The sequence below is a fragment of the Enhydra lutris genome, unplaced genomic scaffold, assembly GCF_002288905.1.
Source record: "Enhydra lutris kenyoni isolate GAN:26980312 unplaced genomic scaffold, ASM228890v2 scaffoldscaffold13, whole genome shotgun sequence".
NCBI classification, from domain to species: Eukaryota; Metazoa; Chordata; class Mammalia; order Carnivora; family Mustelidae; genus Enhydra; species Enhydra lutris.
Genome location: NW_019154097.1, coordinates 32,034,751 through 32,062,420, shown reverse-complemented (window position 1 = coordinate 32,062,420; position 27,670 = coordinate 32,034,751). Strand labels below are relative to the sequence as shown.

The window sequence follows — 27,670 nt, the reverse complement described above, 5'->3', positions numbered from 1 at the left end:
CTCTGGCAGCCTTGCACTTGTCTTCACAACACCCATGCACTTGTAAGTAAGGAACGAGATGCAATTTCCTGTTGACCAGAGTCTCCTACCAGCAGCACCAGCTCAGGGAGGCGGGGGCTGTCCAGGCCCGAGTGCGCCAGGCGTGGGGTTCTGGCTACAGAGGGGCAGGCTCTGCAGAGGAGGACAGGGAGCCTAGTTCCCACGGGTTTCCAGCAGCATCCATGTCCCTGCCCTGGGTCAGCACTGCCCGACTGAAGCAGTCTGGCAGACAGCGGCCGCTCACGGGCTACTTTCCAAGTCTTACACACTGGAAATTAATAGGAGGCAGCTGTGGCAGAGGGGACTCGGAGTCACAAGACTCGAGTTCCAGTCCAGCCTCTGCCTGGGCTGCCGGGAGCTCGGAGTCCAGTGCCTCTCTGCGTTGGAGAAGGGGAGTGGCCATGGCCGGATCCGAGGCTCCCGACGGAATCATGGGAGCACACGGCGCACAAGGTGAAGGGAGTTGTGTGTTTCCTGGCTTCTTTACTGTGTGTGCTGCGAGCCCCATGCCCAGACCAGGGCCCTCCCTGGGGCTGCCCTCCGGCACTCAGGGACATGGGGCCCTGTGCACAGAAAGTTCTCTCAGGCCAGGCTTCACGGGTGAGCCTGGAAGCCGGTCACTGTTACATTCACACACATTCTTTGTTTCTCACACACGCAGCTCTCATGGGTCCTCGCCGTGAGCCAAGATCTGGCTCACACATCATTCAGAATGCCCCGCTTCATTTCTTCCTGAAAAACGGCATCTGATCCCCCTTCAACAGTGGTGAGGCCCAGAGGCTTTTTCCCTGGAGTCAGAGCAAGCAGCCCCGGGAAGCCACTGGTGCAAAGTGTGGAGCTGGGCCACAGCGGGGCAGAGGAGTGGGACCAAAGTGGGCTGGTGTCTGTGTTCCTCTGCTTGACCCTGATGTAGCAGGCTACTAAGAAGAGAGACGAGGAACAGAGCAGATGTGAACTCCCAGAGTGGAGAGGCAGACACGGGCTTCTCGGCTCTCGGGCGCCTCCCCCAAGCCCCTTTACCCATTCTGAGAATCGAAAAAAGCTACGGCGGGGGGGGGGGCTATGCAAGGGGGAGTCCCCACCCCCCGCCCATGCGGTACTCTCTTCTTCTGCTCACTACTCTCCAGTGGAGGGGGAGGACTCCACAGACCACCTGGGGAGCTCGACATATGTCCCTGGCAGGTGGGAGAGCCAGGCGACTCCTAGTGCCTTCCTCAGGCATGGGAGCCCACACGGCCCCAGCCAGAGGACAGCGGTGGCCACACCAGGGTTAGCTGCACTGGTAGGTCTGTCAGGGCAAGGTGAGGTGTGGCCTCCCACTGCCCCTGTGAGGAGTGCTGGCTTGGAGGTAAGGGCTTGCAGGAAACCAAGCCGCAAGGAGCCGGCCAGGTGCACAGACTGTGAAGGGACTGCTGTGGTCCCAGAATGGACGGGCGCACGCCCCAGCCAAGGGACCCATGGGATCTCTGAAAAACCCATGAAAGTGCTCATATGAGGACATCCGTATAGCACTTGTCACCCGAAGGGTCCAAGACAGCAGTGCCCACTGCTAAGACTTTGTCCTTTGCCCCACGCCCTGAGGTTAGCAAGCCAACGGAAACAGAGAGAGTCCTGGCAGGGAGAAGGGCCAAGCACCCCCAACCCTGACCATAAGAGATCAGGCCCCAGCCAGGGGCAGTGAAGAAGGTTTAATGCCAAATCAGGTTTGGAGTTGTGATTCTTACACAGAACCGGCCTTCTGAGAGCCACGCAGGGACAGTATGTGACTCAAAAGTCCCTCTAGGAAAGGCCTGGATATGCCAGCTTTGTCACCCAAGGCAGCGATGACGGCACAGACACTGTACTGTCTCTGACCGTACTGCACGGACACAAAGGGCAATGGGGGCAGAGCCCAAGGTGCTTGGGACCCTCAAGGGCATCCTGCTTGTTCCATGCAGGGGATACAGGTGACCAGTCCAGACCCCCAGGCTCAGCAGCGGGCTCTGCTCCCTCCTCCATCCGAGAGATGAGGGGGTGAGTGCCCCACGACCTCCTCCTACAGAACAAGGCTCTCGGCCCTCGCCGCACAGGGTAGGTGTGAGGGTCCCGAGTCAACACACAGGGGATGCTTCCAACAGTGCCTGGCAGCGAGTACGAGCTCAAAGGGTCCCAGCCACAGCCACTGCCGCTGCCGCTGCCACCACCATCTCCATCACCTCTGAGCCTCTGTTTCCCGAGCATGAACCAGCACGAACCAGCTGGTGTGGTGGTTTAACACACGCCCGCAAATTCTCCACGCTGCCCGTGTTGAGTAGTTGGGTCTGCGTCCCCTCTCCTTGGACCTGGGTGAGCCTGTGTGACCGCGCTGACCAACAGAGCGTGGCAAAAGCAAGGCCACGTGACTTCTGGGGGTGGGGTACGTCACACAGATGCCATGACGCAGCTTCGACCCTGCTCTTGGGACACTTGCTCTGGGGGAACACTGCCACGCAGGAGCTGGGGACTCAGGCTGTCACACGGTAAGGACGCCCAGGCCATGTGGGAGCCACACGTAAGTGCGTTCTACTCCAGCTGTGGCCCTGCCAATAGCCAGCACCACAAGCATCCAGAGGATTCCAGCCCCTAGTCACTGAGTCCCTCTCAATCTTCAAGTCCTTCTGACGGAGGCCCCAGATACTGTGAAGCAGAGACAAGCCATCCTGGCTGTGTCCTGTCCTATTTGCTGAGCCACAGAGCCCGTGCCTGTAATGAAAACGGTGGTTCTGGGCCACTAAGTTCTGAAGTGTCTGGCCATCAGCGGTGGTACACAGCTCAGCTGGTGAATGGTGAGTCGGACTTGAGGGCAGGGCCCTCCGGCTCCCTGTCCCCTGCTCTGTCAGCTGTGTCATGCTGTCCCTCCATGAGGATAGCACCAGAGACTGCCCCATGTGGGCCATGAGCCAGCAGTCCCAGGAAGTAAGACCACGTGAAGTATTTAGTCCTATGGCCGTGTCACCGACAAGAAAACCGAGGCTCGGAGGGAGTAAGCTGATGGCCCCAGGCCCCACACCTAAGAAGTGCCTGAGCCATGCCATGAACTCAGGTCTGACTCCAAAGCAGGGCTTTCCCCCAAAAGGTAGTAAGACCAGAAATACACAGAAGCATGTGGAGAGCAGGTCCGAAGGTACGAGCGCAGAAACCTGAGGCCCAGCTGAGATTTTCCATGGCCTTGCTCTGCTGCCAAGGACTTCTGAGAGAAAACCTGTCAGCTGGTCCAGCCACACAGAGGCGGGCTAACAGAATCTGGAAATGTCTTCATCGGTTCCAAGGCACACACAAACATGACTTGCCCTCTCTGGGGGTCAACGTTCTTTATGATTTTTGCTCTCCAGGAAAATATTAGTTCATTTATATAAACGAAACATTACATATGGGGGGGTTGAAAACGTGGCATTCCTGGCCCTCTCGCCTCCACAGCCCAGAAACCGAGAAGGTCTCTCCGTTTCCGTTCTCACAGGCTATTTGTTGGTGCGGAGCTGCCGGCGCGGTCACTCCGCAGGGTGGAGAGTTGGCAGCTCTCTGTGGGGCACAGGGGCTCTCACAGACATGAAGGGCACAGCCTCAGCCCGGGACCACATTGACATTAACCAAGGCCTCTGAGAGACCCAAGTCCCAGCTGCTCTCAGGGCTGGGTCAGCAGGTCTCAGCGCCTGAGGCAGGCGAGCTGGTGAGAGAAGTGGGCACAGCCGCATGGAAGGGTCAAGGAGCCCACCGACCATCTTGGTCGTGCTCACACTGGCCTCCTCTGGCTCCTTCCTGTGCCACGCCTCCTGGCTTTTGCTGCCTGTCTCCCTGCTGAAGCCTAAGCTCCGTGTGGGCAGGTCTCTGCCTTGTTCCCTGGGTAGCTGGCTCAGGGCGAGGGCCTGGCACAGCAGGCCCCGGATGTCCTGAGTGCATGAACTCATGAAGGCATCTCGGGTCCTCTCCTTGGCAGGTGTGGGGGCGGGTGCCTGACTGCTGGAAAGAGACCCTGGAGCTGTAGCTTAAACCCCCATCCCAAGGAGCTGAGGGAGGCTGCGTTCTTCCCATTCCTGGGACTGCAAGAGGCACATTCCTGTCCCTGGGCCCGGCCGGGCTCCTGCCACGCAGCCCGGTCTGATTGCCAGATGGGGGAAGGCCTCCCGGGAGCTGCCCCTCTGGTCCCGCCCTCCACAGGACCCCTCGGCCGCCCCACGCTGCAGCAGCGCCCGCCTCTCTGTCCTTGGAGACGCTTCGAGGCTGCGGGTGGGAAGCCAGGACCACTGAGCACGTCGGAAGCCTTCCAGACACTCCCGGGCCCTCTGGTGATCAATGAAAACCTTAACATCCTGCTTCCCGGGCGGGAGCCAGGGCTTTGGAAAACTGGTGGAAAACACTCCTGTGAGCTGGGCTCGCACCACTGTGTGAAAAGTGCTGCCTCAGCACTTCCCCGGGAGTGTGGAGTCAGCAGTCCGCAGCCCTGGAGCTGCCTCCCAGAGCCCAGTGCCTGAAGGCTCGGGCCAGGGGCTCAGAGGCCGGGCCGGTGCGGCTATTTCCCCAGGGCCCCTATGTGCCAGGCCCTGGGGACGCCGGACGGGGTCCTTACGCTGGGGGGAAGGCAGACGGGGGCAAATGTGCACAGGTAACACTCTGATCCCCACGGGGAAGGGCTGCGGAGAAAGACCAGCTCCACAAGAGTGTACAACGCTGGGCTGGCAGAGTTTCTGCAGAAAGCCAGATGGTGAATATTTTAGGCTTTGGAGGCCATAGGGTCTTTGTCCCAACCACTCAACTCTGCCACTGTCACGGAAAGCAGACACAGACAATATGTCAACGGATGGGTGTGGCGTGCTCCAACACGAAAACAGGGGTGGGCTGGATGTGGGCCAGAGTCTGCCAACCCTGGTGCAGCGGGGGCCTGACCTGGGCGGGGACGGGGCAGGGGGGTCTGGTGGCAGGAAAAGCACCTGAGGCGGTGACGTTTCACGAACAGCTGAAGGCTGATCCGTGACGGAGGCACAGTCAACACTGACGACAACGACAGCATCCTAGCAAAGACACACTCGGTGAGAGGCTGTGTGTGTCCGGCACTGGACTGTCTCACACACGGGGTCTGAACAAATTCCCACAACAGCCGTGGGAGGGAAGCATTATGAGGCGCACTTTACCAATGGAGAAACTGAGGCCTGGCGGGTACATCGACTGTTCTGTTTGCTCCCTCGGTCGCCGAGTCCTCCTCAGCTCAGGAATCACGGAGTTGGTGACACTTTCTCCTTTCCAGGTCCCTCAGCCGAGGGGGCCGGCGCCTCACTACGCTTTACCCATTTCAGCTTCATTAAAGTCTCTTCGTGTGAGCCGGGGCAAGTGTGGGGGAGGAATTCTCTTTGCTGCCGGGATTCTGACCGAAGCTGGCAGTTAGTTAACTTGCTGGGTTCTGACCTCCCACGGCTAATAAACGGCAGAGCCGATGGAGGGGACAGTGGCTAAAACAGGAAAGTCTGGCAGACCCAGAGGAGGCTGGGCCAGGGGCTGGGTCCTGGCTCCCAGGCCCCGTTTCCATCCTAGGCAGGGGTCAAAAGTCAGTACAGCTCCTCCTTTCCTGCCCAGGGCTCAGTGAGGGGGTCAGTTCCTGAGGCCCCCAATGAGCAGAGGTTAGTATCCCGAGCCTGGCTGCTGGCCCACAGGCTCCAGCCTAGCAGGAGGAGCTGGTGGTGCTCAATGCAGAGCTGGCCTGGGGGCAGCGGGGGGCCCTGGTCTCTTCCTCAGGAAGGAGGGAGTGAGGCAGGTGCTGGTCAAGTGAAGGGACCTTCGGGGTCAGACAGATGCCTAGAGGGAGGGGGAGGCCTCTGCTGCCATCTGGCCTGGTAACAGGCAGCCCCCAGACTTGCCGAATGGCTGAGACTCGGGAGGCAAGGCCGGCAGAGGAGCGGGCCTGGGCTGCAGGCGGTGTGCACGGCAGCAGGGAGGAGGAGGCTCTCTGGGGCTCTGCGATGAGGCTCCAGCCGTCACACCCCGCTTGCGCTCCAGGCCAGTGTGCGCGAAAGGCCCACCCGGAGCCTCAGCCCGGTCCTTCCTTTCACCCATTGGCCCATGAACCCCGGGAGGCCCAAGCGTCCATCGAGCACAAGCCTTATGCCGGATGCTGGAGGCTCATCCGCTGGGATGAGGGCCTCAACTAAGTGAGGCCCAGTGACCAGAAAAAGAGAATAATTACAAATGGGGGTGTCATAACGAAACAAAGAGCTGAAATAAAGTCTCTCTGAGTTGAGAATGATGAGTAAGAGCCAACCATGGAAACAGGAGGGAAAGGCATTCAAGGCATATGCAAGGGTCCTGGCTGAGGAACTTTCCAGAGGCCCTGCTTCTCTCAGGCAGAGATGAGGCTTAAGTTTGGCCTGTGGATGGAGAGAGTCACTAGAGAGAGGCAGAGCTGGCCCCGAAAGCCAAGGCTAAGCCCTTCCCTCTGCCATCTCTCTTCCTGCGCCGTGCTGGCCCCCTCAGGGCCTTGCTGCCTGTCTCCCTGCTAAAGCCTAAGCTCCCCGTGGACAGGTCTCTGCCTCGTCCCCCTGGGTCCCTGGCTCACTGTAAGTGCCTGGCTCATAGCGGCACCCCCCATCCCTCCCTGCTCAGTGGCTCCTGCGTGCGGGGAGAGGGAAGTGGGAACGGCCCGACGCGGCAGGGGCAGAGGTAATGGAAGCCCGCAGCAGGAAGGGGCACTAGGAGATGCATCCTCTGGCACCGTCCGGAAGGTAGAAAGAGTGACTGTGGGGACTTCTTGGCACGTGGGGAAGGCCAGAGACTTGGCTTATCCCTCTAAGGCACATTAGCCAGGTAAGGCGGCAGAGGCCTCTTACTCAAACTAATTTGAAGGAGACTCAAGGGCAGAACGCTTTTGATCGGAGCCCACTCTGCTCCAGAATTTTGGCATCAATCTGCTGAAGAAAGTCCTGAATGGTTAGTGTTTGCTACCGTTCCTTCTCTGGCCCACAGCAGCTGCTTTAGAATCCTGCTGCTATTACCTATGTCCCTCTGATGGGAACCCTGTCCCCAGCCCCCTTAATCACTAGGGACACTCTGTGTGTCCCAAATGTGTGAGTAAAGCTGATGTTCCAGGTGGGTGAGCCGCCCATGTCTGGAGGCACCACGTCCCCAGGCATCCCGTGCCGCTCGCCTCCAGGTCACATCAATCCGAGCCCAGGCAGCAGGACCAATGCTAAGGGCCTACGTGACTCGGAGAAGTTTTCTCTGCCCTGTGCATGTTCCCAGCCTGCGGTTCTGACCTGGCTTCTCTTGGGGCTGTTTGGTCCCAGGCTCTTTGAGGGAACCCCAGCCCAGAGGTAGCCCAGAGGGGCCCCGTGGATTAGGAGCCTGGAAGGTTGGTGTGCAAGGGCTGCTAGGTCCATGGAGTCTGGCAGCCTGCCACTCAACTGTGCCCTTGATGCCACGGTCAGGGCCAGCCCCGGCCCGGGCCATTAGTGGGTGTGTCCCCACTCGAGGTGGCTATAGTACCTGCGAGATCTTCCTTGGAAGAGACCAGTCTCGGAGAGCTGCTTCCGGGTTCAATTCGGAGTGACAGTCTGGAAACAAAGATATTCATGCAATCAGAGGGGCTCTGGTGTATCACAGGGGACTGATCACATGTGTGTCTGGAGTCGGGAGACAGGACTGCTGCTAAGAGCTAGAGCCTCGGAGCCCAGGAGCCCCTTGGGGTCTGTTCTAGATCTCAAGACAAGCCTGGGGACTCGGTACGTTTATCGTCCCTACCTACCAGATGAGGAAACAGTAGCAACGTTAAATAGCTCCCCAAATTCATGGGCTAGCAAGTAGCAGGGCACACAATCCAACCCAGGACTGTCTGACCTGAAATCAGGGTTTTCAATCGTTACAGTGCACCCCCTTCTCGGATGCCGCAGAGAGGCAAGACCATGGACTCGTTAGGAGGACTGGCACCTAAGTATTATCATTATTATTATTTTAAGTACTGATTAAGAACCTCTGGATGAAAATGGTGGAGTGAAGCCAGATGGCAGACTCCCCTTCTCCCAACAAATTATAAAGCCTTAGGAATAGAACTTACCAGCTGCAAGTCAATAAGAAAAGGGGCTGAGCTGAAGCCATGAACTTCAGAAACTTGTAGCCAAGGAGAGAAAAAGAGGATTGTGGAGTCTGACCAAGAGGTGTGACAGCTGGGCTCCAGTATCCTGCCCTCTGAGGTGTCTCGGTACATCTGAGCAGGAGTCCCTACCTCTCCCTCTTCAGAGTGGCACCAGATGTTGGCAAGAAACACATGAAAGGAGTGGACAACATGGTGGTACTCTGGCAGAAATGAAGGTTCCACTGAGGGGGTGATTTGAAACCCAAATCATCTTTCCCAAAGGTGCCCCTTTCTGGAATGGGATACAGCCTCCAACGAGGTGGGGGAGACCCTGATACAGGCCTTTTAATAGAGCCCCCATATCTAAAACACACCGACTGCTCCCTGCCTCCTTGGAGCCCGAGCCCTGTGTTCCCCCAGGCTAGAGAAGAAGGGAGAGACAAAGCACCCTGACCTCACAGCATGGCAGGAGGAAAAGCCAGCCCACCTCACACATATGGAAGCAGGGTCAGATGTCACCTCCCTGCATTGGAGCCATGGAATATCCAGATGGAGCTTCTCAAATGGGAGCAAGACAAAAAGAAATGGTATGGCAACCTAGCAAACATCTTCTCACACAAAGAAGGAAAAAGAAAGGAATCAAGCATTGCCTAGATTACTCAGCCCAGGAGGCAGCCCCAAGGGATACAAGGAAATCTCCCCAAGTGTGACCCCCCCCCCCCATGGGTTGAATAAAAGCAAGACCTGAAAAATGAGATGATGACACAAAGGAGTAAGATGGAAAGGGAGACTGGGGTCCTAGGGGACCAATCAAGGATCAGATGAGTATCTAAGTAAAGACAGATGGTCCCAGTGTCTGTGAGGAAAAGACAGAGATTATAGCCACTAGGAAAAGCTAGGGGACATGGAAGGTAGACAGCCCCCAACATATGGCTGCCTGGAATCCCTGAAAGAGGAAAGCCAAGAAATGGTACAGAAGAAGTCAAAGATCACCCAAAGAATCCCTCCGAAATGAAGAAAGGGCATGCCAGGTTCCAGGGAAATCTGGTACAGAACACTCCACTCTGAACCATTCCTCTTGTGCCTTTGAACTTCAAGGCATCCTTTACCCACCAGGCAGATAAAGCAAGTCACGGACAAGAGGAAAGGATCAGACTGGCTCAGACTTCCCTACACCGGCAGCCAGTGTCCGAAGGCAACGGGAGCCGGGCCTCCAAGTGCAAGTGCTGGGGGAGAGGCCAGAGGCGTGCGGGCCTGTGAGGCGAGGCCCCGTCACATGTGGATGTTTTCACGAGGGACATCAGAGCATGCAGGACTTGTGAAAACCTGCCTCACGGGGAAATCCAGCTAAGTAAGAGAGTCATTAAAATAAAGACTCCAGGAATGGAAAAGCTGTGGAGGAACACAGGTGGTAAGAATTGAATCTGTTTAAAAACACTAAATCAGTAGGAATTATGGTTCCCGAACATAATGTGTATGTTATGACTTGGACTGTGCAGTAATAATAACACGACTAACAGAAGACTGGAAGATGGTGAAGGGGAGTTGAACGCGAGGAAGACGGCTGACGTTCTCATCTTTCACAACTGGCCAACCGACCCTGCACACGGTGGGGACCCGGTTAAAACAGGACTCACCGGCTCAGACCTCTTCGTGTTTTTCCCGACCGCTCTTAGTAATCTTAGGAGACTCTCTTAGGAAATTGTAATTGTAATTGTGCTGAAGAAATATTTATTTAAGGAGCAGCTAATTCTTTACATTTTATTTCCCTTTCTTTTTCTGGTTAAATTAAAATACTTTCAATTAAAAATAGCAAGTGTTGCATGATCCAATTTTAATTAGTTCTATCATTCCATCCGACCATCTGTCCATCCTTCTCTGTGTCTCTATACACTTCCTATGCATTAAAAATGTCCCAAATTATGTTCACTTAATGCTAAAGGTCATGCTTTCTAAGTGGTAGTAATTTGGGTAATTTTTCTTGACTAAGATAAAATGGGCAAAGAGTAGAGAAAAAGAAGCACTGTTTGGGCCCCGCGTGGCACAGGGTCTCCCAAGCAGATGGGGGCAGGGTGTCAGAAATGCTCCATCATCAGGAGATAATGAAGCCACCTCGTCCTTCTGGGTGGGGAACAAGGCTCAGGACATAAGTTGGGCCACGGAGCATGGGTTCCTCAAGCAGAATCACAAGCCCTGCATGTCCTGTGTCACTCAGAGCTGGGGCCTCCCTGGGGAGGGACCCCGTCCATGGTCCAGCCCCTGCCAGGGAAGAGTGCAGGCTTCTTCCCTTGGTTTGCCCACTTGGACCACAACAAAGGGCTTTTGTGAAATCCAGGCTGGCTGGTTAGCAGTAAGCACAGGGGGTGTTCAATGCCCTTCAGGATGGAAGGAGTAATTACTCATGACCTGCAGCTTGTCCAAGGATTATCTCACGGTCAGAAATATTTATAGACTATTTTTCTCCTTAAAGGATATTAGTGTTAATGAAAAACTGCTGTCTCTTTAATTGTACTACAGGCACATGAATGGAAAATATGATCCCAGAACCTAAGAGGGAATAATTTCACACTCTGGGGTACTCTTTTCAGGAACAGCAAATGCTTTGTAAGTAAAATGAGCTTAATTTGTGGCAAACATAATTTCAGTGGTAATCTCTGGCCTTCGTCTGTTGTTGTTATTGTTATGCAATAGATCACAATTTCATATGATACTCTGCTCTAACAAAATATTATATAATAACAACTAAAGACTTTATGTCTGTGCTCCCAGAGATGGCTAATTATTAGAACCACCCAGGGAACTTTGAAAAAATACAAATGCCCAGGCTCTACCATGAACATACAGATGGTTATAAGGCTTCGCAGGTGACTCTGATTCACCGCGAGGGCAGAGAACCACGACTGCAGACATGGCCAGATGTGGAGCACATCCGGAGTGACCGGGGCTGTCACTAGTGGCCACAGTTCCCTACAATTTTCAGTGTTTTGACGAAGACCAAGTAATCAAACTGGTCAAATTTTCGATACAAAGCTGGAAGAGATGAAAAATATATATATATTGGATAATGGGACTCAAAGGAACATGGTCCCCGGAAGCAGCCAATAAGACGAGATTTGAAAGAATACACATAAAGTTGACATTTAGGGGGAAATGATCAGTTACAAGACGGCTGAGATCCGCCTCGATAGCAGGTCATACAAAAAGTACTGAGACTCTTAGCGGCCTCAAGCTCAAAATGAGCCAAGAGGATGTCCGAGCAATGTGGCAGACAGAGTTGATCTGAAAAATCTTCCTTCTCCCTCTAAACACACGGAAGTACTGGGTAAATTCCCGGGTGTCACAAATGAAGAACCAGCTGAAAGCCAGAGCGGGGTGAAGGGAAGATGAGGACAAAGGGCCCACAGGGGTCTTCGTGGGAACAGAGTCAACTCCAAAGGGCTGCATGGGATGCAGATGAGGCCACAGCCAGGGCCGGACGGCGACAGTCCTGCAGAACACTGGGGCCACAGGGAGCCGCCTCATCCCCGAAACAGGCTCCCGGAGAGCTGTCAGCCTGCAGCGTGGCTAGAGAGCTGCCCTTCCTTCCGCTCAACGCTATGAGCAGCGGTGGAGGGGTAGTCACTTGTGAGGACCCGGGCACAAAGCCTGCGTCACACACAGCCGTGGAGTCCATGTTCATGCTACCCATGCAACGTGGGAAAGCCAGGCCGAGAAGCTGACAGAACAATTTCCTCAGATCTATGGGGCCTGGGCGGCTGGGGCCGCAGTGCTCCCACGCGCTGGGTCACCTGCCCTGCAGGCGGCCACTCACGGGTCCCAAGGGGCTGCGCGAGGACGGCCACTCACTTGTAGTTGTCGTCTTCCACAAACTTCTGGAGCTCCTCGATGTAGCGCACGGACTTCAGGTATTTCTGCACGTGGGGCAGGGTGGTGAGGTGATCTGCAGGACACGACAGAACCCACAGCGTCAGTCTCTCCCCACCCCACAGGGCAAGTGTAGGAATTGCTGGTGCATGCTGCCCCCTCCCCGACCCCACATACCCCGAAGTCACCACCGGTCCTTGGCTGGGAGAGAAAGGCCTCTATCACAGACCGGAGCCGGGTGTCTGTCCCCTAACACAGGTGTGCCTTGGGGCAGCTGGGAAGCCTCCCAACCCCCTGCATGACAAGAATGCGAGATGAACTGACAAACCCCATCAACCCAGGGCAGAGGTCCGACCCTGGTCCCAGCACAGCTTTTGAGTCTGGCCCGTGGTCTGGAGCTGCTCCCTCCTGGGGCCTAGACACCTGGGCACCTGTTTTGTGCCAAGCTAGGTACCAGGTGGTTTCCAGAAGGCATCTGCTTTAACTGTCACATCTGCCTCATTTGGGGGAAATACTATGTCTGTTGCACAGAGAAAGAAACTATGGCAACTGTGGCAACTGGCAAAGATCAGATCATCGAGATGGGGCCAAGCCAGGTTTCGACCCCGTCACCGGATGCCTCTGCCACGTCACAACCCCCCTTTTCCCCAGGTGCCCTCTGCAGTCCTTCATGGTCACCACGCTCCAAGGGGTTCGAACATCCTCCAGGGTCCTCTCTGCCATTCCTCCAGGGGTGGGACAGAACAGAACAGGTTGAGGGAAGAGGTGGAGGCAGTAAAGGAGGCTGTGAAGGAGGAGAAAGGGGGTGGGGAGGGCCCCCCACTCTTGGGGATGGGCGTCCAGCTGCTGTGAGGAGCCCCTGATGGCTCTGCCTCTTGGCTGCAAGGTTTGGAACAGGTTCGTTCTGCTTCTCTAGAGCCTCAGTGCTCTTGTCCTGGGGCTGATGACATTGCTTCCCGAAGTTGATGATGTCTGAGAAGGTGTAGGTCAATGAGGGTGACAGTCGTACTAGGAGTTCCTGAGCTCTAGTGAAATGTGGGAATGTGCCGAGGGCTCTGCACGCCTTATGTCTCCACTCCGCCGATGAGAAAACCTCGCACTTAGAGAGAAGGGAGTGACTTTTCAGGTGGCAGAGCTGAGATTTGGGCCCGAGTCCGTCTGACCCCAAAGCTGTGTGTGTAATCGGCCTGCAGGCCGGCGGGACAGCCGGTGCTGATGCACTTGTGAACGGAGAGAGCCTACGCGGGGGAGGACTGTACGGGGAGTCTGGACCCCTCGCTGCTCCTCCAGCCAGGACAGCTGATCTGGAAGTGCCTGTGGAGGGGTTTGGACGGGACCTTTTGCTTCAGCAAGCCCGCCCCGCAGAACCCCACCCTGGCTTCCCTGTGGCCTTCCCAAATGGAGGCTCTTAGTTTTCTCCTGCCCTGTGTACTGTAGGTGGGGTTGGTTTCCTTCCTGTCCCCCTTGGCTGCTTCCAAACTTTTATCCCTCTACCCACTTATGAAAACCCTGCCCCGCAGAGGCACAATCCTGCAGCTCTACCACCCAATACCCCTCTTCACGGCTGACTCCTCCCGACTGGCGCTCTGGTCATTCTTGCCCCTTCCTGGGGGACCTGGACACCTGGCTCACAGGTGCATCCCACACCCGAGTCCACTGTCATCCTGGGTGTAATCGACATCCGCATGGACGGCCCAACTAGCGCAGCGTTCTGGCTTCTCTGTTCCTCTGCTTCATCTCTGACAACTGGTCACACTTTGGATCCAGTCATGTATAGCAGAGCCTGGCCAGAATGTACCAAGTCATCTCCCTTTTTCCACTAGGCCCACAGCTGGATTATATTTCCTAGCCCTGCCCTGCTGCAGCAGAACTGATGAGCACCATGTACAAATCTGGTCCATAAACCCTACTCTTGTATGATTCTTCTCCTCTTGCATCTGCCAGTCAGATGTAGAGTCCACTAGAGGACCCAGAGGCCACTGGACGTGGTGGAACCACAACACAGAGGGACCCAGGTCTCTGAATCCTCTCGGAGGAGAGATACCCAGAGGCTGCCCACAAAGCTCTTCATGGATGAATGACCTGGGAGCCAGAAAGATCTGGGCCCTACCACTACCCAGATGATCTCAGACAAGCAACTGAACTATTTTGAGCCTCAGTCTCTTTGTCTGTAACAGAGAGATGGGAACAACTAGTTTTCATAGTCTTTGAGGATTAAGCCTGTGGGAAAAGGGTCTAGCGCATGTTAGATGCTCAAGATACTAGAGTTTTCTAGAGCTTTCTAGAGTTTTCTAGAGCTTTCTCACTGATCAGATGCTAAATCCAAATTTCAGTGATGTAAGATTTACAATTCCAGCAAGCAGGGTACTAACCGTAGCTGCAGGAAACTTGTAAATCAGCGATTATTCGGAGAATATTGTTCATCTGATTGGATCTTTGTTCGTTTTCCATGATGCTGCCTGAGGCAGGATATGCAGAATCAATGTAGATTAAATCCAGAAGATAGATCCCTGAAATTAAAGAAGGTATTTAGTAATGGTGGGCATTCGTCCTGAATCAGAACAAGATAGCACAAAACAGCACTACTGTACTAGAAGGTATAAAGTGTGACTTATGGAAAACCGAGATACTATTCTGACTTCACTCCCAATCCCGACTAATTTCTCACATAGACGGCTCCACTGCAACCAGGCATCTGTGTGACAACCAAAATGCATGCTGGCAAGACTTTAGCATTTCTAGTTAATACACTCTCCAGCTACAAGGGTTTTTACCAACCGATGGCATTGGATAGATCTAAGGTGTCATATTCAGGACAATACCCCTTTGGACTGAATTCACTTTTCTACTTATTCACTTAACTATGTGTCTATTTTTCTATCTACACACACACACACACACCAAAATAATAAATTAACTAAGAGACAAAAAAAAATTTTTTTTAAAAGCAACAGTCCTTGGTACAAAGAGTTAAGGCTAGATAGAGAATTTTCTTGAGGGCGCTTAGAAAAGAAAGAAACGCGTGATAGGAAAACATGGTTACGACCTGCCAGTGGTGAACCTCAGCACAGCCTCCTGGCATCAGCCCAACTGGGACTCAGCCAGCGATGGGAGAGGAGGACTGAGTGTGCAGCATGATCCACACCCCTGGCTCTCCACAGGTGTGCATGGACACCAGATGGGATGCTGTCCCAGCAGCCCTCCATGAGGACTGCCACTACATCTATGATACTGGTGAGCTGAGCAGGAGGAACAATAGAAAGCAGAACTCAAGGCAGAAAACACTGCACAAGGCAGAGAGGAGGACTGATACTAATGAAAAGCACAGCTGATTAAGAGGATCAAATTGCTACACGCAAAGCAACACTGCATCAAAATACGCAAAGCAACACTGCATCAAAATACACAAAGCAAAAAACTGCCAGAAATGAAGTGAGTTCAACGAAACCACAATCATAGAAGGAGCCTTTGGCATGTCTCTTCCAGAATGTGTGTGTGTGTGTGTGTGTGTGTGTGTGCGCGCGCACATGCGCACACACTTCTGCATGCTCACATGTATGCAGCTGTGTGCGTGCATGTCTACCTACAAAAAAATACACGCATATACAGATATATGTACATACCTGTGCATATATGAATACTGAGTAATGAAACTAACAAGCTTGGTGTTATATAAATGAAAATATCTCTTTTCAAATATCCATCGAATACTTACAAAAACTGGTTATATATTAGACCATCAAGAAATGCTCAGTAAGTTCCAAAAAGTAAATGCTGTATTACCCACATTCTTTGACCTTACTATATTACACCTAGGATTTAGCAATAAATATAGAAAAAATTCTAACTGATTAGAAAACACACATACACAATCAGAGAAAGACAATTATCACATGATCTCCCTGATATGAGGAATTTGAGAGGCAAAGTGGGGGGTTTGGGAGGTAGGAAAGGAAAAAAATGAAACAAGATGGGATCGGGAGGGAGACAAACCATAAGAGACTCTTAATCTCACAAAACAAACTGAGGGTTGCTGGGGGGAGAGGGGGTAGGGATGCGGTGGTTGGGTTATGGACATTGGGGAAGGTATGTGCTATGGTGAGTGCTATGAAGTGTATAAGCCTGACGATTTACAAAGCCTGATGATTTGTACCCCTGGTGCAAATAATACATTATATGTTAATTTAAAAAATTAAAAAAAAAGAAAACACACATACACCCACAAACATCTCTTAGGTCAAAGAAAAAGCAAAAAATGTAAAACAAAAAACTATTTAAAGATAACATCGGTGAGAACACTATGTATCCAAATGTATGAGATTTGACCAAAGTGGTACTCAGAGGAAAATTGATAGCCTTAAAAGTTTATTAAACTACTAAGAATTATGACAAATACTGTTAAGCAGGTATTTAACATAAAAGTTGTGGGATTTTTTGCATGGATGGACTATCACTGCACTGACTCATACATGCATTATCTTATTAATCCTTACAACAACTCATTTTATAAAGGAGAAAGAGGAAATGCAGAGGGGATGCATAACATGTTCCAGGCCACACAGCTGGTAAATGATGGAGGTGGGAGTCGAACTCAAGCCTGCCTCCCCAGAGCACAAACTTCCTGCCATCACCAGGGACCGCTGGTGCTGGATACCGTGAGTCATTCGTCTGCTTTAAAAATAACTACACATTGTTACGGGAAACCATTAAATCACAGAAACATATGCTAGCACTTCTAATTGGAGCCATTTCTACTTCCTTTCTTTCTAGTGGCACCATGTTTCCAAAATTTTAATAATTAGAAATAATTTCCCTTGTGGAAGCTCCAAGTTTGGTGGGTTGAAATCCACAAATGGATTCTCTCCTTGGATCTTGTTTTTCCTCTCCCTTCTCAAAAATGTAATTCAGTTACCTCTCCAAGGATTCAGCAAAGGCAATCCTGAAAATCCCATTACTGCTTCAACCACAACAAAAAGGAGCCTCTGGGGCTGAGCATGAGGTGACCGGGACAGGGGACACGTGGCACCTCTGTTCTAGCTGCAAACCCCGTGCAGAATGGAACCGAGCCGACAGAGCGGCAGAATGAAGGCTCAGCCAGAAGCAGAGATGTGCGGAGCAGGATAAGGGAAGGGGGCTGGAGAACGGGGGCTCCTGGAAGCTCCACAAGCTGGGAACTTCCCTCTTTACCCATGTGACTCTGCCATCAACCCCTGAGTGTGGAGGAGAAAATGAAAGCTCAGAGAGATTAAGAAACCTATCTAGGCCTCACAGTGGGTGCGTGGGATTGGAGCCCAGGTCTGTCTGGCTCCAGCGCCTGTGTTCCGACCCACTCACTGGCCCTCAGAAACACATGGGGAGTTGGCTTTTCTCAAATGACACCCTCAGCCTGGAAGGCTTGTTCTGTGCTGCCCTGGGAGGACTGAAGCTGGCCCCTTTGCTTCTTCTCAGGTCCCTGGTTATGCAACGGGAGGCCAGGAGAGGCTCTCCTCTAAGGGGTGGCACACCATTTCCATCCCCCGGTGCTCACTTGCACCCCAGGGAGCACAGGGAGCTCACTACGCCAGCAGAACTAATTCCACTGTCAGAGTGTTCATTACCCCTCCACAAAATACACTGACTCCAACACCTGTCTACTCCCCTGAGAGTACACTGTGACACACTGAGCACTGGGGGATGGGGGGCCTCCCCAGAAAGGCCTGTTCCCAGCAACCTGGGCCTTGGTAATGCCTGGACAGATACTCCATCTAAACATCCTTTCAGCCCCACAACAAAAACCGCCCCAAAGGGAGCAAATCTTTTACAGTTAATACTGTGCAAATCCAGGGAAATCTTTTCAGCACTGTTATTAGCCCATAACTGGAAGTATTTAAAAGCCTAAACTGTAATGAAATCATAAGCAGAGTCACCTCCCACTTGTCCCGTGCCAGCGCTGTTCTCAAGCCCCTCGTACAGCTAGTGCTCACCACAAGGGCAACACAATACTTCATTGTATCATTCATGTATTTAACGTCTGATTCCCTCATCAGACTTAAGACTCATCAGAGCAGGAAGTGGGTCGTGCTCCAGAGCTCAGTCCCCGGCAGCTGGAAGAGAGCACGCAGGAGCTGTCTGGCAAACATTAGCTGAATGAAGGATGCATGGAAAAGGCAGATTTTATGTGAGCCCCACAACTTCTTGTAAGTACTTCCCAAGTGCATTACTACCCTTGTTTTGTAGCTGAAGACACAGACACTGAGAGTCAAGTGATGATAATAGTAAAATAAAGAACTAATATTTCCATAAAGGTATATAGAATTTAGTATTTATTTTATTTTTTTAATCACTTTTTTATTTTATTTTTTTAATCACTTTTTTAATGTGAAGTGTAGCGGACACACAATGTTACATTAGTTTCAGGTGTACAACACAGTGACTCCCAGGTTTATACGTCATGCCCTGCTCACCACACGTGTAGCTGCCATCTGTCACCACACGACGCTAGCACAGTATCATCGACTATATCCCTCATGCTGGGCCTTTTATTCCCGTGACTTATTCATTCCATAACCTGATGCTTGTATCTCCCACCCCTTTCCCCCCAAAATTTAATTTTTAGTAAAATTAATTTAGTATTTAAGTAAATAATAACAACAAAACCAAGCACTTACTATGTACCAGGTCCTAAACTAAGAGCTCTGCCCAGATTATGGGATCATAACAGTAATAACAGTAACACAGCTACCAGAGAGGTTTTACCTCTATTTTTACAGAAGAAGAAACTGAAGCCAAGAGAGTTGCTTCAACCTGTCTGAGGCCACGCAATGGGAGAAATGGCTGAGGCAGGATTTGAACATAGGTCTGTCCCGCTGTGTTGTCAGGCCTTCGTTTACCCCAGTCAGATCTTCTGGTGCCCGGCAGCCAGTGAGGCAAGAAGGGGGCACAGCTAGACCCGGAGGTACCCAGGCTATGGCTCTCCCTGTGGGATCAACACTCCCCGTGAAGGCTCACCACCACACTGTGACTGCCCCTCCCGGCCACATCTTCCATCTCCTCCCCTCTGCCTCTCTGGCACTCAGCGTGGCCTATCTGTCCCCGGTCCCATCGTCACTGGGCCCACCCAGGCCTGAAGGCCCTGCCAGCTCTGCCACAAGACAAGCAGCAGTGGCGTCAGTGGGAGAGTGTGGGGCTTGGAGCTGGGAGACTTGGAACCCTGGCCTTGCCACTCACCAGCTGGGTGGCCTCAGGCAAGTCCTTTTCACCTCCCAGGGCCCCAGTTTCTTGACTGGGACTGGGGGTATTGAAGGAGGTCCTGAGGAGTCTCCTGGCCCGGGGCCTGGACCACTGAGGTGCCCAAGAAGCGGAGCCTGAAACTGCCTCCACGGCCAGGCCCCACTCGGAAGAACGTCGGGCCGCCCATGGGAGGGATGCACCCGTCTGGATTTGCCATAACCGTGGATGGCGCCCAGATGCCGACCACATGGCGGCCACCCACCTCAGCAGGCCAGTGCTGGGAGAATCTGTCTGGACGGGGACAGCACAGCTGGGATGCCTCAGCTCCTATCCTACTAACACAGTTCCTGCAGCAGACGAGGCTGTGTTAATGGCCTTGTTAAGATGGACAGTAATCGGACCAGCCACCGGCCCTGGCTGCCACAGGGCTGAGCCGCGCCAGAGTCCAGGGCTAGGCTGAGAGGTGCAGATGTGTGGTGGGAAACAGCTGTACTGATATCAGCCATGCTCTGTGGCAGGAAAGGCCGGCCTTGCCCGTACCACCGCACCCTCACGGCGACCGGCATTGAAGGTACTCAGCTTCCCAGTTGAAAGCTCAGAAAGGAAAAGTGACTTGTCTAAGATCGTACAGCTTGCAAGCCCGCCATCAGGATTTAAATTCAGGCCCGTCTAACTCCAAAACCTGGGGGCAGAGAGCCATGCTCAGGGCTGGGGACTGGGAGTCCTTGGCCGGCACAGGGATGAGGGTCCCAGCTGCCCACACTGTGTCCTGCCCCCATTCCCAGAGGATGCTTCTGGCAGCTGCCATCTGCCCCCGTGGCTTGCCCACCTGCAGACTGACCTACTCTGAGATGGACAGCTCCCCAGAACATATTTCTGCTCTGCCCCCTCCTTCTGCACCCCACACAGGGCTTGGTGACACCCTGTGGCTGTGACACAAGGGACAACCAGACTGCCACAGAGGGGCAGACAGCCCCGGGGCCGGGTGCAGCTAGCCCTCAGCTGGCTCTCGGCTCTGGATGCCCTCAGGGGCATTGGGCCAAACCTTCTTCCTGCCGGTGAATGTGGGCCCCCCACCAGGGGTGTCCACAAGGCGCCCCGCCTCCAGGAGGGAGCGCCAGGCTGATGAAGGAGGTGCTCTCCTGAACAGATACCTTCTCTTAAGCTGAGGGACACCCATGGTCCGTGGTGTGGAGCCCGCCCGAAGCTGGGCGCCCTCCACCTCCTGGAGCCAGAGCCGCGGCCGGCACCTGGGCTCCGCCACAGCCCAGCAACTCACTGCTCTCTTGTTCCTCCCATCGCCGCCCGCCTCACTTCCATCCCAAGGCTGGTTTTGGTTTTTCTCACACAGCTATCTATTTAATAAGGAAAATTCTGCTGTGTTGAGGGGAAAAAACCCTCCACAGCATAAAAAATATGCCACAGTTCCATCTGACACTTTCCTTTTTCTCTCTCCCTTGCCTTTAAAACTTGAGATGAAAGCTTTTTTTCCATGTTCTCCTGCTCTGCCTTGAAACGATCACTTTCAAACTTCAGAAATAAGGAGTGCTGGCACCCAGAACTATATTTGTGTGGTTTGATCACATAAACTGTCTTGATAAATTCCAAATGAAATAACAAAGCAGCAGCTCATTAGGATTTTGTTGTTTTTTGTTTGTTTGTTTGTTTTTGTTTTTTTTTTTCTAAGGGAGCACAAAGCACTTCCACGTTCTGCAGGAGGAGACGTCAGCAGCAGCTCAGGGTCCCCGTCAGAGGCGGAAGACTGTGACTTTCACTTAGCGCCCGCTGATTCGTATCAATCACACAAAGCACAGCCTTCGTAGCAAACCCTCCCTTAAAGAAGAGTCCTTATGTGAGATGTGCTAGAAGCTCACGGACGCTGAGAGCATTGTTTCCCAGGTCTGCAGAAAGGGGGCAGACCCAGGCAGTCACATGGCAGGTGGTCAGAGACCATGTTTCAGAGATGAGCACATGGCCTCATTTATTTCTTGGTGTTGAGGCTAATGAATCACAGGGGCACGTGGGCAAGGCTCTGCAGCCTGCACAGAATCCTGGGGTCCGGGGGAGCCAATTCTCCTCCTGGCTCCCTGAGGTGAAATGAGGACACAATCACAGATCCTCCCATGCCACGGGGATTACCTGGTAATCCACACAGATGCAGTGGGGTAACCTACTGGTTGCTCATGCTCTCTAGGGAGCTATGGGACTGGAAAGCAAATGCCAGTGTTCTGCTGAGCAGTTAAGAAGGGGTGTGAAGAGAAGGTATTAATCTGGTTATTATTATTATTGTTTTGTACTGGACACGGTGCAAAGTAAATCACACGTACTATCTCATGGAATCCTTCAACAATTCTACTGGCAGTGGAGAAGAAACTGGCATCTGTGGCTGCCTAATATCTATCCCAAGTCTTTTGGAAACAGTCCTGACTTCTCCTTTGGGGGAACTGCACCTCCCATACTCATAATCCATGTGGTTCTGGTAAATTTGGAGCAATTCCATTCCTTCCTCTGCCCCAGGAGGTAAAAACAAATTTTAAAAATGAATCATTTGGGTAAGAAAAAAAAAACCTACAAATAATTCAGAGATGAAAGAAGAGATTGAAGCTAAAATCACAAACTGTCTACACACAGGCTACAAAGATACAAAATTCTATTCAGAGAAAAATCCAGAGCTACAAATGCTTATATGAATAATGAAGAAAGTTAAAAAAAAAAAGAAGTGAATTTAGTGTTTATTACATAGAACTAGGAAAAGAACAAAACAAAGCAAAAGGAAGTGGGAGAAGACAATTAAAAATACAAAAGCAGAAATAATGATTTAGAAAAGTAAGGCCTGTAGGATGATAAATAAAGCTCAAAGTTGGTTCTCTGAAAAAGTCGAAGTTGACAATTCTTTGGTATGTATGAAGGACAAAAAACAAAAGACAGAAAGAAAACACAGATGCATAATGTTAGGGATGAGAGAGAGAGAGAATATGATTCCAAATATGGAGGAGATGTTAAAATAGGAATATGTGTCACTTTTATGGCAACATATTTGAAAATCTAGATGAAATGGGTGCTTCCCAGGAAAATCTACCTTCCCAAAACTGTTTTGGGGAGAGGCAAACACTTTCAACTATCAATAAAGAAAAAATATTAATAATATTGAAAAAGTACCCTAAGTAAATATATTAAATATCCAACTACTTTGTGGAGCCCATCTATAAAACCTTAAAAGAACAACTGATGTTATTTAAACTGTTCCAGAGCATACAGAAAATCAGAAATATTTGGAGTTCTTATGACTCTAGCATAACCATTATACCAGAGCCTGACAGAAATGGCATTAAAGAGACCAGGGGCACCTGGGTGGCACAGTTGGTTAAGCGTCTGAATCTTGGTTTCAGCTCAGGTTATGAGCTCAGGGTCATGAAATCAAGCCCCGAGTTGGGCCCCATGCTGGGTGTGGAGTCTGCTTGAGATTCTCTCTTCCTCTCTTTCTGGCCCTCCCCCCACATACTCTACCTAAATAAATAAACCTTTAAAAAGATTTTAAAAAAGAGAGAGACCAATCTCATTAATAAATAAAGATCCACAGATTCCAAACAAAGCACTAGCAAATAAAATTCACCAGTATTTTACAATAATATTAGCAATTAGTAGTATATTAAAGAATAATACAGGAAATACGTTTATTATAAGAGTGCAATGATACTTAACAGAGGATCTGGAGAGATGCTAAAAGCCATTGATAACTTTAATATACATCCCTGGTAAAGCACTGAGCTAGGAACAGACTTCTTTAATGTGATAAAGAATGCATGTTAGAAAAATTAAAACAATGTTCTTACATGAAAATATTAAATATTAAATAATGTTCTTAAAATGAAATGCTGTTAATAGGAATGAGTTGTCCTGCTATCATTTACCACTATTCTGGATATATGAGCCAATGAGATATGACAACACAAAGACATGTGTTATAAGTATATTTTTAAAAGATTTTATTTATTCATTTGAGAGAGAGAGGGACAGAGAGAGCACACGTGAGTTGGGGGAGGAGGAGAGGGAGAGGGAAAAGCAGACACTGTGCCAAGCACGGAGCATGGAGCCTAACAGGACCCTCATACCACGACCCGAGCTGAAATCAAGAGTCGGATGATCAACCAACTAAGACACCCAGGAGCACCAGAAATGTGTTATAAACATTAAAGACACCAATAATATTGCCATTATTTTCAGGTGATATAATTAAACAATCTAAGATATTCAACTGAAAAACTGTTAGTACTAAATAATATAACTAAGTTCAAAGAAATTATACAGAAGTCAATAGCATTCTTATATACTAGAAATCATCAGCTCAGAGCACCTGGGTGGCTCAGTGGGTCAAGCATCTGCCTTCGACTCAGGTCATGATCTCAGGGTTCTGTGATGGAGTCCCATGGGGCTAGGGCTCCCTGCTCACTAGAGAGTCTGCTTCTTCCTCTCCCTCTGCCCCTCCCCAACGTGTTCATTTGCATGTGCAGGCTCGCTCCCTCTCTCCCAAATAAAGTCTTTAAAAAAAATCATCAACTAGAAAACGGAAAAAAGAGAGAGAGAGAGAGATCCTGTATAGTAAAAACAAAAGTATAAAACCCCTGGGAGTTAATGTAAACAGAAATGTGTAAGATCTATACAAAGAAAACTAATTTGATAGAAAAATTACATAACATGAATTAAAATAAATGCGCACATTTCTCGGGCTTATTAATCCTTTGAAAAATCTACTTCACTGAAATAAAAGCACAATTCATACCAATATGAACTTTGTCTCTATCACGCTCTGTATTGTACTTGTCACAATAAGAATGTAACACTTTGGTAACTAAGATAAAAACTAATGAAGGGGCGCCTGGGTGGCTCAGTGGGTTAAGCCGCTGCCTTCGGCTCGGGTCGTGGTCTCAGGGTCCTGGGATCGAGCCCCGCATCGGGCTCTCTGCTCAGCAGGGAGCCTGCTTCCTCCTCTCTCTCTGCCTGCTTGTGATCTCTCTCTGTCAAATAAATAAATAAAAATCTAAAAAAAAAAAAAAAAACAACTAATGAAATAAAATCTCTTAAGGATACGAAAGAAGATGCAAATCATGAGAACATATATAATATTCTTAGATGGGAAGAATCAATATCATGAGAATGTCGATTATTGCCTAATTAATATATTAACTTCATGTGATCCCAGAATTAATTCCGAAGTTTACCTAGAGGAGTAAATACATGAAAACAGAACATTTTTGAAAAGAAGAATGAGAAAAGAAGCTTGTTATAAAACGTGCTATGAACCTACAGTCACCGTGCGGTGTAGCACCGTTCCAGAATCAGACAAACCAAAGGTGGGGAGTAGGGAGACCAGCAATGGATGCACACAGACACAGAAAGCTAGTGAAGGATAAAGGTACAGTTTAAATCAATAGCGCCCGTCAATAAATGGTATTGGGACAAATGATTATCTATTTAAGAAAATAGAAAGCTGGACATTCATTCCTTAACACAGAATAAATTCCAGATGATTTAGGGATCAAGATATAAATAGGAAGAAGAGTAGAATAAAATACAGGAGAATCTTCTTATAACCTTGGGGTATACGAGGGCTCAAGTGTGACCCAAAACTCGAGCCACGACAGGAAAGGCTGCTCTTCTGGACTCCATCTGAACAGAAACACTGATGCATGATCAGAGAAAGTGCCATGCTAGAAGGTGAAAGACAAATGTGCAATGGGAAAGATACTTGCATTTATAAGACAATCACTAGTTCTGATCCACAAAGACCTCCTACAATAAAGGCAAATAATATTACAGAAGATGGTCAATAAAGGTGCCAAAGATGCTGAGGTTCAGTACTGATCAAGGAAGCAACAAATTAAAACGAGACTTTCTTTTTCTGGCTATTTATACCAGCAAAGGTCAAAAAGGTTGATGATACTTTGTGCTGACAAGAATGCATGGAAATAGTCACTTGTACAAGGCTGACTGTGGTATAAAGTGATAGAAACTTCTAGAGGAATTTGGTAGCACCTATCAAAAATTTCAAAGATGCGGGGCACCTGGGTGGCTCAGTGGGTTGGGGCCTCTGCCTTCGGCTCAGGTCATGATCCCAGGGTCCTGGAATTGAGCCCCGCATCGGGATCTCCGCTCTGCGGAGAGCCTGCTTCCTCCTCTCTCTCTGCCTGCTTCTCTGCCTACTTGTGATCTTCGTCTGTCAAATAAATAAATAAATAAAATCTTTAAAAAAAAAAATTTTCAAAGATGTGTTTTCCAGGATCCAGCAGCTCCACTTCTAGTCATGTATCCTATAGCAATATTCCTCCAAATTACCAAAATGAGCAGGGATAGTCATTACACCATTGTTTGTCATTTATAATTGTGAAAAATTGCATGGTTTCCAGATTTTTTTTATCCAAGCAGTGGAATACACTGCAGCTAATTAAAAGTATAAAATATATTTATAAGAGCTGACAGGGAAAGATATCCATAATGTGTTTTTAAGTGAAAAAAATCAGGTATGATTTTGTAGACTGTACCGATTCACACATGCAGGTACAAGCAAACGGGGGTAGGGACAGGGAGAGAGAATTATTGCCCCAGCTATTACTAGTAGCCATCTTTAGAGATGGAATTTTAGGGTTATTTCCTGCTTTATATTTTATATTTTTAAGACTTTAGCTATAAATATATTATATTTATATAATATAAATATATTTTATATTTTTTAGGTCTTTAGCTATAAATATGTACTACTTTTGGAAATATGAAAGAGCAAGGTCTATCTTCTTTCTGTTCTTCCTTTCAATCATCAGAAAAGCAAACACTTTGGGGGTAGGGAGGAGGAGGTAATATTTTACACAATGATTTTCTGAGCATTTTTAGCTACTGGGGAAGACTTGGTCTTTAGGCTTTGATTTAAAGGCCACTGACCTTTACAGGCTGCCTCTCACGTTGTCTCTGGGCCACTGTTAACCCTCCATTATCTCCCAACTCCTCTCTCTGCTTTTGGCCTCCACCTCCAATCTATCCTGCACCTGATCATCTTTCTAAAACCTAATCAGATCATGCCCTTCCCCAACTTTAAAATTACCCAAAGACTTTCTATCCCCAGGGGGAAGTCAAGTGTTTGTGGCCTTGTGGGTTCTGCTCAGCCCTGCACCTCTGGTCTCTTCTCCCATCCCCTCCTCATGTGATGCTCCAGCTGTGTGGGCCTCTGTGGTTCCCCGGACAAGCTCTCTGCTCAAGCCTCTGAGCTTGGCAGAGCCAAGTTGTCCCCTTGCCCGCTCGGCCTTCTCCTCCAGCGGTTAGGGGACTCTTCCTGGAGCGCGCTGCCCTTCCTCCCGTTACAGCATTTATCACACACTCCTTGTCTTATCCAGCTCTGCAAGCTCAAGGGCCAGCACTGAGCCCAGCACAGAGTAGGGGCTCAGAAGATGTCTGGAGGACAACTGGACCGGATATTGGGTCTTTATGTAAAACTACTTGACTCTCTGGTCTGGCACTGAAATTCCACTGCTCAGTAGAGGTGGCCGCGGCCACCGGGCACCCCACTCCACAGCCACCCCGAGAGGGTCGGCCCTGTGTTCCAGTATCTCCAGGCTAAATACCCACGTTTCTCTGAGTGTTACAGTGGGCTTCCAGAGCAGCTGATGTCACCAAAAGGAAACGCAAGATGATTCCCCCAGTGAAAGCCTCCGAAACCTGCCTCATATTGGGTAGAATCGAGGCTGCCCGCGTGCCAAGGAAAACACTCCCGAGCTTGTCTTTCCAGCCCTGGCTCAGAGATTCGCTACTGTGCACAGAAAGGCTTCCTGGACATCCAAGGCCACCAGGATCCCAGCCAGAGAGTGAGCTCACAGACGATGACTGCCTCATCCACTGAAGTACTTTCCATTTCCTCTAATGTGCTCAGAGATCTGTGACCACACTTCACCTAGTCTTTAAGTGTAACAAAAAATAACTGAGGCAAAGGTAAAACTGTCAGATTTAGTCTTTACTCAATGGAAACTGTGTAACAAAACACAACATTCTAAACCTCAGTTACCAATCTCTGCATTCTCTGGAAAACAAGCAACAGATTTGCAGAGGGTCAGCTAGATCCAAACTGGTTTTCACTTTTGTAAAGCAAATTCTTTTCTGATTTTGCTGAAATCAGATACTGAGAGACTCCTTGGCCTCTTTGGAAGAAGGAAGACATCTGACTACTAATTTATCTGTGGTTTTCAAGCCCAGCTGTTTTGATCGCTCTCTTTCTTGACAGAGATGAGAGGCTGTGGGTCCGCATAGGACTGTCCTAGAAAACCCATTTTCAGGGAGCAGGGGCTTCTGCTCCACGGTGGGGGCCATCTCTCTGGGTTTTGCCCTTTTCCATGTCACACTGTGTACCTGAGGCTCCCAGCCCAGTCATATTCCTCCAGCCTGGGGACAGCCTGGATTTCTCCAGCCCAATGCAGGGTCTAAGTCTGCAGTCTGGGCTACTCCCAC

The 27,670-nt window shown here is 50.3% G+C and overlaps 1 protein-coding gene across 13 annotated transcripts in view; it reads right to left on the bottom strand.

The window, feature by feature from the left end:
• LOC111146150 (Ral GEF with PH domain and SH3 binding motif 1) overlaps positions 1-27,670 on the bottom strand; it is a 275,084-nt gene that overhangs the window by 37,681 nt on the left and 209,733 nt on the right. For all 13 annotated transcript variants that reach the window (XM_022501573.1, XM_022501576.1, XM_022501574.1 and 10 more), the window contains 3 exons: positions 14,347-14,484; positions 11,957-12,050; positions 7,525-7,592 (listed from right to left, as the gene is read on the bottom strand). In XM_022501573.1, coding sequence (XP_022357281.1) covers positions 7,525-7,592; positions 11,957-12,050; positions 14,347-14,484 — 300 coding nt within the window. The remainder of the gene's footprint in view (positions 1-7,524; positions 7,593-11,956; positions 12,051-14,346; positions 14,485-27,670) is intronic.